The 21598-nt window shown below is 42.7% G+C and overlaps 1 protein-coding gene across 1 annotated transcript in view; it reads right to left on the reverse strand.

Annotated features, from left to right (window-relative positions):
• Window positions 1-20174: 20174 nt before the first annotated feature.
• WDR49 (WD repeat domain 49) overlaps window positions 20175-21598 on the reverse strand; it is a 156094-nt gene continuing 154670 nt past the window's right edge. Inside the window, exon 19 of the mRNA XM_039914527.1 lies at window positions 20175-20504. Coding sequence (XP_039770461.1) covers window positions 20356-20504 — 149 coding nt within the window. The 3' untranslated portion in view covers window positions 20175-20355. The remainder of the gene's footprint in view (window positions 20505-21598) is intronic.

Here is a 21598-nt window from a genome sequence, read left to right on the forward strand (position 1 = left end):
TCTGTGTCCCTTCTCGTAATTTAAAACAACTGCCTTTTATCTCCCTTAGGCATGGCAGATGTGGCCCTCCGTGGCAGTCATTGATTGATCCAGGTTCCTTATCGGGTATAAGAGGGAGAGAAGATCACACCTCCCTCCCTCCCTCCATGCTCCACCCCCACAAGCCCGCAATCACCTGTTCCAAGTAGAGCCCATCAGTGCCTTCACCAGCCTCTGCCTTCTTGTTTGCGGGATCACAAAGAGTCACTAATAAGACAGTTTGTTGTGGGCTCACCACAGTAATTAACAAATACCATTATTATTAAATATTTGATATTTAAGACTAATGCTGTGGTTATAATATAAAGGCTCAATATAGGCAAAAGTCTTTGTTGGGGGTCAACAAAAGATGAGCAGGCAGGATGGGCTGGGGCAACTGCTGGTTATAGCAAGGGAATAAGAGGAGATTACTTTGATGTTCAATTAACTGTGAACCAGAAGGAGAGTGGCTCAGTGGCAAGAGCATGGACTTGGGAATCAGAGGATATGAGTTCTAATCCTGGCTCTGCCACCTGTCTGCTGTGTGACCTTGGGCAAGCCACTTAATGTCACTGTGCCTCAGTTGCCTCATCTGTAAAATGGGGATTAAGACTGTGAGCCCAACGTGCAACAACCTGGTTACCTTGTATCTACCCCAGCATTTAGAACAGTGCTTAGCATATAATAAATGCTTAACAAATATCAAAATTATTATTATTTTTATTATTAACTGCAAGTTGATCCCATCATCTTCAAGACAATAGAGTCAAACAGAATTACCTCTGAACAATGGAGAACAGCAATTATGAAGGAGAAAGAGGAGGAAATGGTTTCCTTTTTACTGGATTGAGAGATTCGAAGATTATTCATTCATTCAATAGTATTTATTGAGCGCTTACTATGTGCAGAGCACTGTACTAAGAGCTTGGGATGAACAAGTTGGCAACAGATAGAGAGAGTCCCTGCCGTTTGACGGGCTTACAGTCTAATCGGGGGAGATGGACAGGCAAGAACAGTGGCAATAAATAGAGTCAAGATTACCCCAGGCCCACAAGTCATGTCAGGTTATCTTTTGGCGACCTTTGAAAGTCTGTGCAAAATCTACCAAGAGGAGGGAGGGAGAAATTATAGAATAAACCACCTCCAAGCTAATGCCATTTTGGCCAGAAACACTGCAATTTATCCAGAAATACCCTGGCTCATCCAGAAAGTGGGGTGAAATTGGGCAGGAGTGCATGATGTCGGAGGGGAATTTGGGGTACACTTCAGAGCATCCAACCCCACTCCTTGGGGCAAGAGGACCACTGGGCAAGGTGTAGATGGACCCCTTTCTTTGGATCCCTTGACATACTGGCTCATTCTGAGAGAAAATACGCTGGAATACTTGGGCAGCGGGACAAGGCCTTTGAGGTGGGGCTTGCTTACAGAGGTCCTGCTACACTCTTGATGGAAGTGGTTGTTGACAATAATAGCAAAACAACAGAACAAAAAAACTGAATTTAATTTAGTGACAGATTGTGTTTTTAAAATCCTTTACATTATTTTAAAGTAAGCTGAGTTGTTTTATGTGGCTTCAGTCAACTGATTAGCTAATGCTTAGGAAGGGAAGATGTTAGTCAAATATCAGTCAATCATATTTCTTGATAGCTCACTGTGTGCAGAGTACTGTACTAAGCACTTGGCTTAGGAGAGTACAAAATAATATAAAATACATTGTCTGCCCACAATGAGCTTTTAAAAATGGAAACCATTATAAACCTTGATAAAAATTTATTGTGCTATTTTTACAGAAAAATTTTAAAGCATTCACACACATATACTTATATTTGTCCTTAGGATTCCAAGATAATATTACTGATTCTTATGATAATAATAATTGTGGTATTTGTTAAGCACATACTATGCACCATGCACTATACTAAGTGCTGGGGTGGATATAAGCAAATCGGGTTGGACAAAGTCCCTGTCCCACATGGGGCTCACAGTCTCAATCCCCATTTTATAGATGAGATACTGAGGCACAGAGAAGTGAAGTGACTTGCCCAAGGTCACAGAGCAGACAAGTTGCACAGCTGGGATTTGAATCCATGACCTTCTGACTCCCAGGCCCGAGCTCTAGCCACTACGCCATGCTGCTCTTCAGATTCTTGACTGATCTACTTTCTGGGTCCTTCTTCCAACTCTACATTGTTATGCATCATAATTTGTGGTGTTGCTTCACTGTATCTTTAAAGTGTTTCTTTGGTCCACCCTTCTGCTTACCACAGAGTAGTTATTTGGGTATCCTGTTGTGATCTGTCTCTTCACTGATCCCACCCAGAAATGGTGTCATGTGACAAGTTGTGTTTCCACTGGTGTTCTAACAGAGTTCCAAGACTTCATTGGAGTGTCTTGTCATTTGATGTTAAATGTCGCACTTAAGTAAGAGATGTTGGTAGAACTGCTCTAGAGGGTGTGTTCGGGTCTCACAGATGAACACTACAATTTTCAGTATTAATTAATTATGGTATTTGTTAAGCACTTGCTATGTGTCAAGCACTATAATAAGTTCTGTGGTAGATACAAATTAATCCGTTAGACAGAATCTCTGTCCCACATAGGGCTCACTATCTAAATAGTAGAGAGAACAGGTATCTAATCTCCATTTTTAAAGATGAGAAAACTGAGGCACAGAGATATTAAGTGACTTGCTCATGATCACACAGCAGACAATTGGTGGAGGCAGGAATAGAACCTAGATCCTCTGACTCCCAAGACCAAGCTCTTTCCACTAATCCATACTGCTTCATTATAAATAGCTTGGTTTGTGTTTGTTTTTCATGCTTTATTACCTGGTTACTATGTGTCAGGCACTGTAGTAAGGGCTTGGGGTAGATACAAGATAATTAGGTTGGACACAGTCCATGTCCCACATGAGGCTCATAGTCTTAATCCCCATTTTACATCTGAGACAAGTGAGGCACAGAGCAGTTAAGTGACTTTCCCAAGTTTACACAGCAGACAAGTGGAATTAGAACCCAGGTCCTTCTGACTCCCGGGCTTGTTCTTGGTGACCCCGCTGGCCTCGGGGCCCATGCCTCAGTCCCCCCTCCATACAACGGGGACCCGACCATCTGGCCCTGCTCCTGCCCAGCTCTCGGGACGAGGCTCGGCGGAGAGGAGGCGTCCAACGGATGGGCCTCGCTCATCTGTCTTCTCGGCTCCGGGGGGCCGACCTTCTTCTTCTCCTCAACGGCTCCCCGAGGAACAATTCTATTATCATTATTATTATCATCATTAGCTGCTAACACTATTATCATTATCATTAGCTCCACACGTGTTAATACTATTAGTATTGTTTTTGTCAGTCTCTCTCCCCTGATTAGACTGTAAGCCCGTCACTGGGCAGGGACTGTCTCTATCTGTTGCCGATTTGTACATTCCAAGCGCTTAGTACAGTGCTCTGCACATAGTAAGAGCTCAATAAATACTATTGAATGAATGAATGTTCTGTGTTCTATGATATAAATTGGGATGAGCATTCATTTCCTCAGGAATTAAGAACCCACAAAACTTCCTTCTATTCTGCTAGTTTTCTTGAAAGGAAGTCTCTAATTTCATAGTCTTTCGTATCAAACCAATCCAGCTGTTTTCTTTCAAAAGTCCCCATAGTCAACAAAACTGCCTGATATAGCATATCCCTTAGAGATAGCCAGTTATTAAATCATGTTAGTAGAGGTAGATAGGTTCTCATTCATTCGCTAGGAGTTTAGCTTTCGTCCACCCGAGAAGTTTGGATGTCAATTTCCTTTATTGTTTGAAGATTTGGACTGCATCTGGAGTTGATCAGTCCAGCACTATGCCCTTCACATAGCTCACTGGAGAAGTAGCATGGACTACTGGATAGAGCATGGGCCCGGGAGTTAGCAGGTCATGGGTTCTAATAGCAGTTCTGCAACTTGTCTGTTGTGTGACCTTGAGCAAGCCACTTAACTTCCTGTACCTCAGTTACCTCATCTGTAAAATGGGGATTAAGATTGTGAGGCCTATGTGGGACAGGAACTTTGTCCAACCCAATTAATTTGTATCCACCCCAGCAATTGGTAAGGTGTCTGCTATGTAGTAAGTGCTTAACAAATACCACAGTTATTATTCAGTAGTATTTATTGAGAGCTTACTATGTGCCAAGCACTGTACTAAGCGCTTGGAATGTACAATTCAGCAGCAGATAGAGATAATCCCTGCCCAATGACAGGCTCACAGTCTGGGGAAGACAGATGGCAGAGCAAAACAGAACAAAACAAAAACAAGACAACATTATCACTATAAATAGAATTAAGGGGATGTATACCTTATTAACAAAATTAATAGGGTAAATAAATAATATACGCAAATGAGCACAGTGTTGAGGGAAGGGGAAGTGGGGAGGGGGAGGAGCAGAGGATAGGGTGGGGAGATAGGAACATTCTTCCCCCTCTCAGAGTCGCACCTGGAGAGTTTCCAGTACTCTACTTGTTTCGACTATGGGAGGGAGCATCAAGCAGAGGTCTACCCATCCTATTCCTAGCTTGGGCAGTCAAAGCTCCCTGTGCTGGGCATCAGCAGGTTGGGAGAGACTTGAGGGCAGAGGCTCAAGTTTACTGCACGGAAGAAGGCAACAATAAACTGCTTCCATATTTTTAGCAAGAAATCTCTATGGATATACTACAGGAACAACTGCAGATGGTGGTGTGGTGTTCCGGGAGAGATGTGTACATGGTGTCGCTAATGGGTCGGAGACAACTCGACAGCATAAGACAAGGAACATTCTTCAGAGCAAACTGTTAGATGATTATATAATTAGCAAGGTGCCACTGCTTAAATCTTGGATGCATCCAAATTGTCATTTTCTTATTTAGTAAAACAGAAAATTGTGTAAGTTATTTGGAGCCAAAGCTTGGCAGTGTAGCTTAGTGGAAAGAGCACAGGCTTAGGAGTGAGAGGATGTGGGTTCTAATACTGCCTCTGCCACTTGTCTTCTGTGTGACCTTGAGCAAGTCACTTAACTTCTCTGTGCCTCAGTTAGCTCATCTGTAGAATGGAGATTAAAAAAGGGTGAGCCCCACGTGGGACAACCTGATTACCCTGTATCTACCCCAGTGCTTAGAACAGTGCTTGGCACATAGTAAAAGCACTTAAATACTACAATAATAATAATAACATTCACCAAGTGGTAATTGGCCATTGCTACTTAATTTTCCAATCAATCATATTTATGGAGTACTTGCTGAATGTTGGAAGCACTATACTAAATGCTTATGAGAATACAATATAATCGAGTTGGTAGGCATGTTCCCTCCCCATAAGGAGCTTACAGTTTCCAATCTTATGTTGTCCAGTTATTTTTATCCTTGTATCATTCACAATGTCCACATATGCATTTTGAACATTCTTTTAAAATTGGTTCATCTGATATTGGTACTGTGTGTTGTGAGTGTCCAGATCCTTACAATGTTTTTTTCTCTTTTGCATTCTCATGGTGGGATTGTATGCATTTGTGTTTGTGGCATGACAAATTTGTTTAAGAGGTAAACAATGGGTCAATAGATGCCCTACTTCTGAGAAGATTAGGAAAATCCAAAACAAGCTATTTCCTGATTACAAAGCTTGGCTATGCCTGCTAGAGTTCACTGAGAAAAAGAAAAATCCTCTTTCAAAAGATGTGTATCCAGCACCAAATTATCTGACCTGACCTGTAAGTGGAAGTCTTCTTATGTTAAGGGCTACAGTGCCAATTAATAAATCAACCAACCAGTGGTATTTATTGGTACTTACTGATAAGTGCAATTCACTGTACTTAGCCCCAGAGGAGAGGACAGCAGAAGCAAGATGAATATTCCCTGTGGAGAAAATGCATATAATTCAGGGGGGAGGACGGGCAAAAAATATTTATAGCTGGAGAAGGAAGAAGAACAAGGAAATAAATACAAGTAGCATAAATATATCAAGATCTAATAGCCAAGTAAACAATTGTGTATACAGTTCCCACAACATCTATGTACATATCTTTACACTCTGCCATTTTTGCTACCTGTAATATATTTCCATGTTTCTCATTCTAGAATGAGAGCTTCTTGTGAGTCAGTCAATCATACTTATTGAGCGCTTACTATGCACAGAGCACTGTCCTAAGCTCTTGGGAGAATGCAATATAACAGTAATCAGACACGCTCCCTGACCACAGCGATCTTACAGTCTAGAGGGGGAGGAGACAGACATTAATATGAATTAATATATTTACAGATCTGTATAGAGAAGCAGCATGGCTCAGTGGAAAGTGCCCGGGCTTGGGAGTCAGAGGTCATGGGTTCGAATCCCAGCTCCGCCACTTGACAGCTGTGTAACTGTGGGCAAGGCATTTAACTTCTCTGTGCTTCAGTTACCTCATCTGTAAAATTGAGATTAGCTGTGAGCCTCACGAGGGACAACCTGATTACCCTGTATCTACCTCAGTGCTTAGAATAGTACTCTGCACATAGTAAGCGCTTAACAAATCCCAACATTATTATTATTATAGATAAATGTTGTAGGGCTGGGACAGGGAATGAATAAAGAGAGCTAGTCAGGGTGACAGAGAAGGGAGTGGAAGGAGAAGAAAGGAGGGCTTAGTCAGGGAAGGCCTCTTGGAAGAGATGTGCCTTCAATAAGGCTTTGAAGGTGGGGAGAGTAATTGTCTGTCGATATGAGGAAGCAAAAGCAGGACATGGGTGAGAGGTCGGTGGCGAGATAGACAGGATCGGAGTAACTTGGCATTAGAGGATTGAAGTGTAGTGAGCTGGGTTGTAGAAGGAGAGCAGTGAGGTGAGGACTGGGGAGCAAGGTGACAGAGTGCTTTAAAGCCAATGGTGAGGAGTTTCTATTTGAGGAGGAGGTGGATGTGCAACTTGGAGTTTGGGATTGTGACTTTTCCCCTGTAACTCTCCCTCTGCCTGTTGTGGGTGGGGAACATGTCTACCAATTCTGTTATATTGTACTCTCCTAAGTCCTAAGAACAATGTCTGCATGCAGTAAGTCCTCAGTAAATACAACTGATTGATCTATCGATGTTCCCAAGATGCCCTGTGTACTGCAGGCCGCCCGCAGGGGCTTAAGCCATAGCTGATCGTTCCCAGATCCTTCCGTCAGGCAACCACATGATGCCTCTATGTATCTCCACAACCCACCGCAGCTCCTCCTCCTCATCCGACCTCCAAGCAATTTCCCTGGGATCTTACCCTGACTCTCCTCACATCACTGAGAAATCATCATCCCAATCTGCCTTTCATCATCCCACAGAAACAGAAGAAAGCAGTCATAGCATGGCATTGTTTCCACAAAACCTCAAGAAGACTGTGGCGGTTGCTGTTATAACAGTCACTATGGCTGTGACTGGAATATGAACCTCTTGGAGCCTAAAATCTGCTCCTCTAGTCACGGCCTTGGAACCTCTGCTTTGGTTTTTGTGGTATGTTAATGTTTGTTTCACCTCCCCTTAGGTATCTGCCAAGAGTCAAGAAAACATCAAGAAAACAAAGACCGTGACAACTGGAAGTTTGAACACTTTCATAGTGGATGGAGAGAAGATTGAAATAGTTGACAGCTTTTCTCTCCTGGGATTGATAATAATAAAGGAACTAGTAGTCAAGGAATATGCCAAAGATTAACGTTAGGAATAATAATAATAATAATGTTGGTATTTGTTAAGCGCTTACTGTGTGCAGAGTACTGTTCTAAGCGCTGAGGTAGATATAGGGTAATCAGGTTGTCCCACATGAGGCTCACAGTCTTAATCCCCATTTTAAAGATGAGGGAACAGGCACAGAGAAGTTAAGTGACTTGCCCACGGTCACACAGCTGACAAATGGCAGATCTGGAATTCGAACCCATGACCTCAGACTCCCAAGCCCATGCTCTTTCCACTGAGCCATGAAGAGAATGGAAAAAGTCATGAAATGTCCTGAGGTAACAACTGCCACAAAACTACAGCATGTCAATTGTACAGTGTTTCCAGTAACAATGTATGGGTCTGAAAGCTGGACAGTGAAAAAACAGAATAGAAAGAACATTAATTCTTTAGAAATGGGGTGTCGGAGAAGATTTTTGAGAATACCATGGACTGCCCCAAAAACAAATAGATTTTCGAGCAAATTAAGCCACAGTGGTCTTTGGAATGCCATGTGCTGTGGGATTGAGAGCAAGGTTAAGACTGTAAAACCAAGCACTTAGTACAGTGCTCTGCACATAGTGAGCCCTCAATAATTACCATTTGTTGAATGATTGAATATCAAGCACTTAGATGGTGGGATGAATATTAAGTACTTATGGGATAGAGATCCGAGAGCATAGGTGATGCAGATCGAGTGTACTATTGAACAGAAGAGTGAATGGGAATGAAGGAAGGAGGAAGGGATAGGAATGGAAAGATATTGGGTGGTGACAGAGGAGAAATGGGTATGAGTTTGAATCCCGGTGACCACTCTGAATCTGTGGGAGGTTAAAGCCCTTGGGAGAGTCAAACCTAATCTAGAGTTTTGGGGACCAGCAAGTACTCTTGACTGCTCAGAAACCACTTCACAACAGTGATGTAATTGTGGTATTAAATTGTGATATCTGTCGTCTTACTATGTGCCTAGCACTTAGTATAGTGCTTGAAACATAGTAAGCAGTTAAAAAATAACACAATTGAATACTAAGTGCTAGGATAGATCCAAGTAATCAGGTTGGACACAGTCCCTGTCCCACATGTGGCTGACAATCTAAATAGGAGGGAGAAAAGGTATTTAATCTCCATTTTACAGATGAGGAAATGGAAGTACAGAAAAGTAAAGTGACTTGACCAAGTGGCAGAGACAGGATTAAAATTCAGGTTTTCTGATTCTCAAGCCTGTGGTCTTTTCACTAGGCCTCACTGTAGTGAGGGCACCAGTGAGATAGCAATATGAGACTGTCTCGGGAATGAATGCAGTGTGGCCTAGTGGAAAGAGCATGGGCCTGGAATGCCTGTTTACTTGTTTTGATGTGTATATATCTATAATTCTATTCATATTGCCACTATTGATGCCTGTTTACTTGTTTTGATATCTGTCTCCCCCCTTCTAGATTGTGACCCCATTATGGAAAAGAATTGTCTCTCTGTTGCTGAATTGTACTTTCCAAGTGCTTAGTTCAGTGCTCTGCACACAGTAATCCTCAATTAATATGATTGAATGAATGAGTTGTAGAAGATTGAACAGCTATGAAACCTGCTACATTCCATATTCTCTGTAGCACTTCCTCTAATCCAAACTGTGCCATTCCTTAAGGATTTTTTTTGAGAAAACATCATTAATCAAGTACTTAAAAGGAATGGTTTCATGGCTGTCCAAAAGCCCCTCTTAGAACCATTTTCCACATCTGAGGAAGATGTATTAGCACTTCAATTCCTCCGGTACTCTCAGGTGGAGTTGGGATTCTGATACTCATTTACAAGATTTTTCAAGCTGCTCTGAATCGACCTGTTATTCAGTTTCTGAAAAGACAGAAGCAGTGTTTTGCAAATCCCTGGTTTTCTGAGTGACCCTATTTTTATGGTACTTATTAAGTCTTTACTTTGTATCAGGCACTGTTCTAAGCACTGGGCTAGATACAAGGATAGACTTGGTCTCTATCCCGCATAGGTCTCACATTCTTAATCTCCATTTTACAGATTAAGTAATTGAGGTACAGAGGAGTTAAGTGACTTGCCCAAGGTCACACAGCAGACAAGTGGGAGAGCAGGGATTGGAATCAAGTTCCTTCTGACTCGGAGGCCCGTGTTTTATCCAACAGGCCATGCTGCTTCCCCTTTCAGACATACACTGCTCACTCTGTGGCTCAGTGGAAAGAGCCCGGGCTTTGGAGTCAGAGGTCATGAGTTCAAATCCCGGCTCTGCCACTTGCCAGCTGTGTGACTGTGGGCAAGTCGCTTCACTTCTCTGTGCCTCAGTTACCTCATCTGTAAAATGGGGATGAAGTCTGTGAGCCCCACGTGGGACAACCTCATTCCCCTGTATCTACCCCAGCGCTTAGAACAGTGCTCTGCACATAGTAAGCGCTTAACAACTACCATCATCATTAATTTCCATTTTCCATCATCAACCTCTTGCTCGTGCCTAGAATGCTCTTCCACTTCATATAATGATAATGGTATTTGTTAAGGGCTTACAATGTGCCAGGCACTGTTCTAAATGCTGGGTAGATACAAGGTAATCACACTGTCCCACAGTCTTAATCCCCATTTTACAGATGAGTTCACTGAGGCACAGAAAAGTTCATTCAATAGTATTTATTGAGCGCTTACTATGTGCAGAGCACTGTACTAAGTGCTTGGGATGAACAAGTCAGCAACAGATAGAGACAGTCCCTGCTGTTTGACGGGCTTACAGTCTAATCGGGGGAGATGGACAGACAAGAACAATGGCAATAAATAGAGTCGAGGGGAAGAACATCTCGTAAAAACAATGGCAACTAAATAGAATCAAGACGATGTACAATTCATTAACAAAATAAATAGGGTAATAGAAATATATACAGTTGAGCGGATGAGTACAGTGCTGTGGGGATGGGAAGGGAGAGGTGGAGGAGCAGAGGGAAAGGGGGAAAAAGAGGGTTTAGCTGCGGAGAGGTAAAGGGGGGGTGGCAGAGGGAGTAGAGGGAGAAGAGGAGCTCAGTCTGGGAAGGCCTCTTGGAGGAGGTGAGTTTTAAGTAGGGTTTTGAAGAGGGAAAGAGAATCAGTTTGGCGGAGGTGAGGAGGGAGGGCGTTCCGGGACCGCGGGAGGATGTGGCCCAGGGGTCGACGGCGGGATAGGCGAGACCGAGGGACGGTGAGGAGGTGGGCGGCAGAGGAGCGGAGCGTGTGGGGTGGGTGGTAGAAAGAGAGAAGGGAGGAGAGGTAGGAAGGGGCAAGGTGATGGAGAGCCTTGAAGCCTAGAGTGAGGAGTTTTTGTTTGGAGTGGAGGTTGATAGGCAACCACCGGAGTTGTTTAAGAAGGGGAGTGACATGCCCAGATCGTTACTGCAGGAAGATGAGCCGGGCAGCGGAGTGAAGAATAGACTGGAGCAGGGCGAGAGAGGAGGAAGGGAGGTCAGAGAGAAGGCTGACACAGTAGTCTAGCCGGGATATAACGAGAGCCTGTAACAGTTAGGTAGCCGTTTGGGTGGAGAGGAAAGGGCGGATCTTGGCGATATTGTACAGGTGAAACCGGCAGGTCTTGGTAATGGATAGGATGTGTGGGGTGAACAAGAGAGACAGTGATTCACCCAAAATCACACAGTTAAGTGGTGGAGCTGGGCTTAGAACCGATAACCTCTGACTCCCAATCCTGTGTTCTTTCCACTAAATCACACTGCTTCTCAATAATGATGGTATTTGTTAAGTGCTTACTCTGTGCCAGGCACTGTACTAAGCGCTGGGGTGGATACAAGCAAACTGGGTTGGATGCAGTCCCTTGTCCCACATGGGGCTCATAGTCTCAGTGTCCATTTTACAGAAGAGGTGACTGAGGCACAGAGAGTTAAGTGATTTGCCCAAGGTCACACAGCAGACAAGTGGCAGATCCTGGATTAGAACCCATGACCTTCTGACCCGCAAGACCATGTTCTATCCACTACTCCATCCTACTTCTCTACCCACTCTCCCCATCTAAAAACCCTCCTAATATCACATCTCCTCCAGGAAGCCTTCCCTAACACATCTCTCATCACCTCCCCCTCTTCTCTATCCCCTCTAGTTGGGTCCAAACCGCGTAAGTGTCGCAAGCCCCCGGCTTTACAACAACCAGGTCCTTCCTGGACCAGGGGAGCCTCAGTGACACACACTAGAAGTCAAACTGTACCTCTAATCACCAAGGTTACTGTGAAAATTTTTTTACTTAGTTTTCCCATCGTGCAAGGGAATGGCACATAAACACACTCACTCCACCAAGGGCCCAATACCAGTATGTGGTGCCTGTGGTCAAAGGAGCCCGTTCTGCCGATGTTTCTTCTTTCGGCTTCCAAGTGCTGCTCTCCTACTGTTGCAGATGCTTCCCTCTATGCCTCTTGCGAGAGAAGGAATGAGTCTAAGCAACCACCTTTTATCTGCCTTAGGCATAGCAACCGTGGCCCTACAGAGCAGTCATTGAGTGGTCCGGGCCCATTACTGGGTAGAACAGGGAGAAAAAGCCCCACCTCCCTCCATGCTCCACTCCCCAACAGGCCAGCAATCACCTGTCTCAGGTAGAGCCCATCAGTGGCTTCGCCAAGTCTTTTCCTTGTTCATTCATTCAATAGTATTTGCTGTTGTTTATGGGATCACAAACAGTCTCTAACAAGGCAGCTTGTTCTGGGGTCACCACACTAAGTACTTTGATATTCATCCCATCCCAATCCCATGACGCTTATGTACACATTTTTATACTCTGCTGTTTTATCTACCTGAAAGTTATTTTACTATGTGTCTCCCCAGCTAGATTGTAAACTCCTCGAGATCTCGAGTTGTGCCTACCAATTCAATTGGGTTCCTGCTAGTGCTTAATGCAGTACTCTAGACACAGTAAGTGCTCAGTTAATACCATCTGTTGATTGACTGATTGATCTCCTCCCAGAAAATTAGAGAAGCAGCTTGGCTTAGTGGGAAGAACATGGGCTTGGGATTCAGAGGGTTCTAATGAGTTCTAATTCCGGCTCCAGTACTTAGCTGGGTGATTTGGGCAAGTCACTGAACTTCTCTGTGCCTCAGTTACCTCATCTGTAAAATGGGGATGAGGACTGTGAGGCCCCACATGGGACAACCTGATTCCCTTGTATCTACCCCAGCGCTTAGACCAGTGCTTGGCATATAGTAAGTGCTTAACAAATACCATTATTATCATTATTATTATTAAAATTGGATTTTAAAGAAGCAGCATGGCCTAGTGGATTGAACACAGGCCTGGGAGTCAGAAGGACTTGGGTTCTAATCCCATCTCTGCCACTTGTCTTCTGTGTGACTTTGGGCAGGTCAGTTAAATTATCTGTGACTCAGTTACCTGTTAAATGGGGATTAAGACTATGAGCCCCATGTGGGAGAGGGACAGTGCCCAACTCAATTTGCTTGTATCCATCTCAGTGCTTAGTACAGCGCCTGGCCCATAGTAAGCACTTTACAAATACCACTAATATAATTGTTATTAGCTTCATGGTCCTATTGTGGGAAAGAATACATAGGTGGAAATTAGACAGGGTCGTCACTGTCTCTCAGAGGGCTCACAATCTAAAAATGAAAGGGGGAGATAGGATTATGTCAGGCACTGTATTGAGACTAGACTGTAAGCCCACTGTGGGCAGAGATTGTCTCTCTTTATTGCTGTATTGTAATTTCCAAGTGCTTAGTACAGTGCAATGCACACAGTAAGCGCTCAATAAGTACCATATGAATGAATAAATGAGCATTGGTGTAATCAGGTTGGACACAGTCTTAATCCCCATTTTATAGATGAAGTAACTGAGGCACAGACAACTTAAATGACTTGCCCAAGGTCACACAGCAGACAAGAGGCAGAGGTGGTATTGGAAACCAGGTCGCCCCAGGCATGTTTTCTTTCCATTAGGCCACTTAGCTCCTCATGTATGTACAGCAGCATGACTCAGTGGAAAGACCTCTGGCTTGGGAGTCAGAGGTTATGGGTTCGTATCCTGGCTCTGCCACTTGTCAGCTGTGTGACTGTGGGCAAGTCACTTCACTTCTCTGTGCCTCAGTTACCTCATCTGTAAAATGGGGATTAACTGTGAGCCTCACGTGGGACAACCTGATTACCCTGTATCTACCCCAGCACTTAGAACAGTGCTCTGCATATAGTAAGCACTTAACGAATACCAGCATTATTATTATGTATCACTACACTCTGCCATTTCCCTTTTCTGTGATTTCTATTATTGTCTGCCTACCCCTCTCCCCTCCTAAACTGCAAGCTCCATATGGGCAAGGGTGGTGTCTACCAACCTTAGTGTATTCTTCTCTCCCAAGCACTCAGTAGAGTGTTTTGCATATTGTAAGAACTTAGTGAATACCACTGACTGGTTGATTGACCTTACCTGCCTGGTGCATCCCCTAATCATCCTCTTTCCTTATCTTCTCAATTTTTCTCATTCTTCCATTTTGACCTGTGCTATTTCATCCTTTTCCTTATCTTGTTCCCTTGTCAATTGTATTTTTTGAGCACTTACCGTGTGCAGAACACTGTATTAAGTGCTTGGGAGAGTACACTAGAGCAACATAACAGATGCATTCCCTGCCTGTCGCTCTTTGTGCTAGGAGGGAAGTGGGAGGAAAGGATGGATACCAGGAAGGTATAGGGAGGTACAGAGATGACACCTCAGGCAGACAGATATCACCAGTACTTCCCAGGGTGACCTAGGCCTCTGAGACACCTTCACTGTCAGAGTCTCAGATTGCCCAGACACTTCCCAGCTGGGGCCCTGCAGAGGCCAGGCCCAGCATGGGGCAATCCTAGAAAGGAGGAGGAGAGTGGTGACCTGTCAAATGGGTATTACATGTGCCTGAAGTTCTTTCACTCATTTCTCTCCTGCCTCCCACTCCCTAACTGTGGGAGTCCTCCAGGGCTCAGTTCTATTCTCCTTCTACACCCACTCCCTTGGAGAACTTATTCTCCCCCATGACTTCAACTACCACTTCTAAGTCTATGATTCTCAAATATCCCTCTCCAAGTCCTGATTTTTCTCCTTCTCTGCGGTCTCGTATTTCCCCTGCCTTTAGGACATCTCTTCTTAGCTGTCCCACTTTGTATTAGGGTGAATATAGTTTTGTTGCTAGGAGACTATGTTCCAGAACTTCATTGTTCGTGATCTTATCTTGCTATTTGATGTTGAAGATGACCTGGACGTATGGCTTTTACCTCAGTTTAATGCAAAAGCAACTAGAAGTTTATCTGTGATTGTGCTTTAGAGAGTTTGTTGAAGAGAAACAGAGGATTTATAACAGAAAACATGTCCAACCTAGAAAATATATCTTTGTAATTGCTAACTTTTCTTTTTATATAGTATTATTGACAGTCTGGAAAGAAAAATCAGTGATTTAATGCAGCTTTCAAGATATAATTTGAAAATACTCTTTAGTTACAAGAAGAGTTCACCAACTCTTGTCACACTTTCCAGTGTTTAAAAATGAAGTATATTTTGGAGGTGGACAAACGAAGCACAAAGAGGATAGTTCTTGCATTATAGATCACATTTTAACATTTGTATTAAATTCTCATTTACCTAAAGCCGGATTTATTTTCAGCCTGCCCTAATTCCTTCCAGGCCTGAATCTATGAACCAGTGTTAATGTTCATAATAATGATAACAATAATAATTATGGTATTTGTTAAATGTTCACTGTGTCACTGTTCTAACTGCTGAGGTAAATACAAATTAATCAGGTTGGACACAGTCCTTGGCCTAGTCCCTCACAGTCTAAGTAGGAAGGAGAACAGGTACTGAATCCCCTTTTTACAATTGAGGAAACTAAGGCACAGAGAAGTAGAGTGACTTGCCCAAGGTCAAGTGGCAGAGCTGGCATAAATGGGAAAACTGAATTTTGCTAGTAATTTTTTAGCAAAACAAGTTTGTGGCACATTGAAAAATGGTCCTCACTCTTGCAATACCCATTCAGGGTGTAAGTACAGAATATGAGTCTTGAAGACTATCAGTCAGTGGTGATTGTCAACTTTGAACATGGGCTTGTTCATTACAGGACTTTTATGTCTGAATATTAGTGAGATGATAAAGACATTTGTCCAGGAGTTGGACATTATTCTTCCTTTCAGTTTCAAAATGGCCCCTTTGTCTTGTTGAGGTTATTTAATGTAATGAATCTGCCAGCTACATTGGGCTACAGCTGCCTCTGGCAGAACCTGTGTTGTCCTTGCAGACTAAAACTGAAAACTGCACCCATGAATTCCATCTTCCTGCTGTTTTACTTTGGAAACAGCCTAGAGGTCTTTCCCTGCTGACCATAAAATATTGTCAACACTTTTGGCATCTTAAACCCATCAACCGGAATCACTCCCAAAGATTTTCTTGTTATGTGAAATCCATGAAGTAACATAAGAAATGATTCCAACTCAATCGTTATCATCAGAAGAAAGGCTGTGGTGTGTCATGATGCGAAACAATGAATGAATCCCTACTACCCTGAACGGATCTTGATCCAGGAGTTAGGTTTGCCACTATTACGACATAAGAATGAGATGCACCTGGTATGCATGAGGAAGAAATGCCGAAGGATGCAAGCCTAATGGTCATTGACAATCATTAAAAAAAGTGTATTATGAGGCCCCTGTTCATACCAGCAAGGACCTTCCTCAACCGGGGGAGCCTTGGTGACATGTAGTAGAGTCAAGCCACACCTCTGATCACCAAGTTTACTGTGGAAAGTTTTTACTTAGTTTTACCAGTTTTCAAGGGAGTGACACATACACATACTCACTCACTCCACCAATGGTCCAATTCCAGTCTGTGGTCAAAGGAGCCCTTCTGCTAATGCTGCTTTCTGCTTCCAAGTGCTGCTCTCTGCCACATGCCTCTGTTCTGATTCAGTATGTGCCTCAGTGCCCTTTGCATGCCTCCTCACAGTTCTAAGCAACTGCCTTTTATCTGCCTTAGGCATCACAGCTGGGGCTCTAAGCAGCAGTCATTGATGGGTCCAGGCCCGTTACTGGGTAGAACAGGGAGAGAAGGCCTTGCCTCCCTCTAAGCTCCCCCTCCACAGGCCAGCAATCACCTATCTCAAGGAGAGCCCATCAGTGTCATGGACAGTCTCTTCCTTGTGGTTGTTCTTGGGATCTCAAATAGTCACTAATGAATCAGCTTGTTGTGGGCTCACCATAAAGTTTCTTTTGGAAAACGCTTGGTTTAACACTAAAGTTGAAAATCATCAAAATATGCAGATGTACAGTTCACTTCAATCTTTCAAAAGCAATTAAACAGTTCACTTCAGGCTTTTTCATCTTAAACTTTAAAACTATATTTCCTTTACACCACTGATGAATTTATTTCACAGACCTGCTCTCATATCTAGTTTCCATTTCAGAGAGAATATTAAATGTTCTGAATTAACATATGAAGTTTAGTTTTTCCTCTCTCTTTCTCTGTCTTCTCCCATCTCCACGTGCCACCCCCACCGCCTTCACTCCTGTCTTCCCAGTCTACTTATCTATGTCTCACGCTGGTCCCAAGCACAGAGGGACTACTCAGGCTTGATGCACTTACAAGGAAATAGAGGAGAAAGAAGGTAAACTCCCCACTGCTCCTACAGATTTCCAATTGATCCATGGTGGTGCTGAACTGAGAAAACTGTAAACAGAACTCTGTGAATGATCACCTAATTAATCATGTATTAATGTGCCTCCTTGGGTCGGATTTTGCCCCTTCTCTGGAGATATAACAAACGATGGGAATAGAACTGTTTCAGGGGAACTTCCCATTAATTACATTAGGGACGATTGAACAACCAGCTCAGAGTAGATAGGAACATATCCTAATGACTAAGCTTATCTGCAGAGCTTCTAATCTCTTCATTAATTCATTCAATCTTATTTATTGAGCACATACTGTATGCAGAGCATTGAACCAAATGCTTGGAAAATACAATTCAGCAACAAATAGAGACAATCCCTGCCCACAACGGGCTCACAGTCTAGAAGGGGGGAGGCAGACATCAAAACAAGTAAACAGGCATCAATACCATCAATTTAAATAGAACTATAGATATATACATATCATTAATAAAATAAATGGAATTATAAATGGGCGGGGAGAGGAGTAGAGCAGAAGGAGGGAGTGGGAATGATGGGGAGGGGAGAGGGATCAGAGGAAAAGGGGGGTTTAGTCCAGGAAGTCCTCTTGGAGGAGGTGAGCTTTCAGTAGGGCTTTGAAGGGGGAACGTGTTCTAGTTTGGAGGATTTGAGGAGGGAGAGAAATCCAGCCCAGAGATGGAAGTGATCCAGAGGTCGATGGAGAGACAGGCGAGAACAAGGCACAGTGAGAAGGTTCCTGGCAAAGATGTCATTATCACGTAATGGAATTGAGAAGGAAGAATCAATCAAATCAAACAGTGGTATTTATTGAGAACCTATTCAATGCTAAGCATTGTATTCCAGTGCTTAGCCTTGTTCTTGGTAAATAGTAAGTGTTCAATGAATATCATCATCATCACCATCATCATCAATCAAGCAAGCAATAGCATTTATGAGCCCGTTATTGGCCAGGGTTTGTCTCTACCTGTTGCCAAATTGTACACTCCAAGGGCTCAGTACAGTGCTCTTCACATAGTAAGCATGCAATAAATACTATTGAATGAATGAATGAATCGAACACTTGTGGTGTGCAGAGCACTGTACCAAGTCTTTGGGAGAATACAGTCCCCACTCTCAAGGAACTTACAATATAGTGGGGTAGTGAGGTATGCATAGGCATAAAATAAATTATAGGCCTGGGAAACATCCAAGTATAAGTATGTGAGGTTGATGTGGGGCTGAAAGCAGGGTGAATATGCAAGTGCTTAGGGGTTATGGTATAAGTGTATAAGTGGCCCAGAAGGGTGAGGAAATAGGAAGGATGATGAGATATTAGTCAGGGAAGACTTCATGGAAGAGATATGATTGCAGTAAAGGAGCAGAGTGTGTGAGCTGGACGGTAGTGGGAGAGGAGGGAGGATATGTAGGACAGAGAGAACTGATTAGAGCCGACGGTCAAGAGTGTCTGCTTGATGTAGAGATGGATCTGTAATCATTGGAGGTTTTTGAGCACTGAGAAGACATACATCCATTGATGTTTCAGAAAAATTATATGGGCTATAGAATGAAGTGTGAACTGGAGAGGAGAAATGCTGAAGGCAGGGAGGTCAGTGAGGAGGTAGTTATGTAGGAATTGAAATGGGCTATGACAAACACTTGGACAAATAGAAGTGTGGATGGAGTGGGAGGGGAAGATTCCAGAAATATTACAAAGATAGTATTGATAGGATATGGTGAATGGCTGAATATGTGGGTTGTAGGAAAGAGACTTATCAAGGATAATATTTGGGTTGTGGGCTTTTGGAACTAGGAAAAAGGTGGAATTGTCAAGATTTATTAGCAAGTCATTGGGAGAACAAGGTAAAGGTAGGACGATGAGAAATTCAGCTTTGGACTTGTGAAGATTGAGATGAGGGACATCTAGGTAGAATGACCTGAGGGCAGGAGGAAATGCGGGATTGCAAAGGAGGAGAGAGGTCAGAGCTCAAGAGGTAGATTTGGGAATCATTCGCCTAAAGATGGTAGTTGAAACCGTGGGACCAAATGACTTCTCCAAGGGAGTGGCTGTAGATGGAGAATAGATGACCCAAAACAGAGCCTTCAGAGACGCCCAGAGTTAAAGGATGAGAGGAAGAGGATGAGCAAGTGAAAGGGATGGACACAAATCGGTCAGGGAGGTTGAAGAGGTCAGTTATTATTTTTATTGTTATTATATTTGTCAAGTGCTTACTATGCATCAAGTAATGTTCTAAGTGCTAGGTTAGATACAGGTTAATCAAGTTGGAAACAGTCCCTATCCCACATGTGGTTCACAGTCTAAGTAGGAGGGAGAACAGGCACTGAATCCCCATTTTACAGATGAGGAAACTAAATCACAGATTTCAGAGACTTACCCGAGGTCACAAACAGGCAACTAGCAGAGACCAGATTAGAACTCAGGTCCTCTGACTCCCAGGCCCTTGCTCTTTCCATAGACAACTCTGCTGCAGTATCAGTGAAACCGAGATCATCTTTGATATATTATTATTTACTACAACAAACAAGACGACTGATCCCTGCTCTCAGAGAGCTTGCATTCGATTGGGGAAGATATAAAAGCTTAAAAAATTACAAATAATGAGAGTAGGAGAAAGAACAAGGATATAGCAGGAAGAAGAATAGATTTATCAGGATGAAGTCTCTGAATAAATAACTGAAAGCAAAAAAAGGGAACAATCTTTTATTTCCCAGTAGATAGGCAAACTAGCTGAAGGATTTCCATTTCTAATTTTCCTATCTGAACTGTTTGTTCTTGACCTTCCTACCTTTTCTATGCAGGAGCATTGGGGTTAGAAAGCATTAATAAGGAAATTCTATCAGAACTACCTTTAAATAGGAATTTAGAAAAAAATAGAGAAATAAGTGATAATAGATGAAAACTCTACAAAATATATTTTGATGATAATTAAAGTTTTTGAATGTTCAAGTTTAAAAGTGATGAGACAGAGTAAGTACGTATACAGAGTCAGTGCCTTCATTTCTTTCTGGCTGGCCTTCTTCAAATTTACAACTTGTGAAAAAGGAACATTTATTTGTCTCTCAATTTTTCTTGCTTCTTGTTTCTCTTTTTTATCTTCCCCTTGCTACATGGTTGCTGATACAATTGCTTTGCTTTTTGTTCACGATCCAGGATTTCTTTGGGGAACAGGCTTTTCTCATCAAATGCAGCTTTCAGTGCTAAAAAACAATAACAAAATCTCCATGTAAATGATGTCTGATAGGGATCCTGGTTAAAATCACTGATCCGGAAAAGTTTTAAGACATTCTTTTACCCAAATCCAAATTTGATATAAGATCTAGATCTTTAGAAATTCTCACAAAAACTTTGCAAGCCTCTGCATTTTAATCTGCATATAGTTTGTCTTGTTTTAACAGATCTTTATCATAACAAAAAATCTCTCCAGTTAGGAATAGCATCCAGAATGTCTTCAATTTTTCAATTTGAAGCCTTCTATTTATTCACCATCACTAAGAACTCATCAAATGAGAACAGATATTTCTTTCTTGAAATAGAACATTTCAATAGTCACAGCATGTATATGTCATCTTATATCCACAATTTATAAATGTATTCTGCACCCCACCCTGGTGACAATTGATTTTTTAGGACTATCTGGCCTTGGAAAGGGGATTGCATTATGTATCAAGGCATGTATCAAATTCTTATGAGATCAGACACAGTCCCCATCCTACACAGGACACTCCCAGTCGATCTTATCTCCATTTTACAGAAGTGGAACCAGCGGTCCAGAGAAGTTAAGTGACTTACCCAAGGTCATACATTAAGTCTTTGATAGACCTAGGACTTGAACTCTGGTCTCCTGTCTCCCAGCCCTGTGCTATTTAATAGTGATGGCATTTGTTAAGCACTTGTTATGTGCCAAGAACTGTTCTGAGCACTGACATAGATACAAGGGAATCAGGTAGTCTTACTTGGGGCTCACAGTTTTATTCCCAATATTACAGATGAGGTAACTGAGACACAGGGAAGTTAAGTGACTTGGCCAAAGTCACACAGCTGATAAGTGGCAGAGTCCACTATTTCCACTAGGCAACACTGCCTTCATCCTCTGAAAAGAAAAATAGTACCAGTTCCACACTATCAAGAGAAGAGCAGAAACCTCTAACCTAAATTCTTCCTATTTGCATTAATCTGCAATGAAATCCATCGTGTATATTTGTACATATTTATTATTCCATTTATTTTATTAATGATGTGTATATATCTATAATTCTATGCATCTATTTTGATGCTGTTGATGCCTGTCTAC

The sequence above is a fragment of the Ornithorhynchus anatinus genome, chromosome 1 (genome assembly GCF_004115215.2).
Source record: "Ornithorhynchus anatinus isolate Pmale09 chromosome 1, mOrnAna1.pri.v4, whole genome shotgun sequence".
Taxonomy (NCBI): Eukaryota; Metazoa; Chordata; class Mammalia; order Monotremata; family Ornithorhynchidae; genus Ornithorhynchus; species Ornithorhynchus anatinus.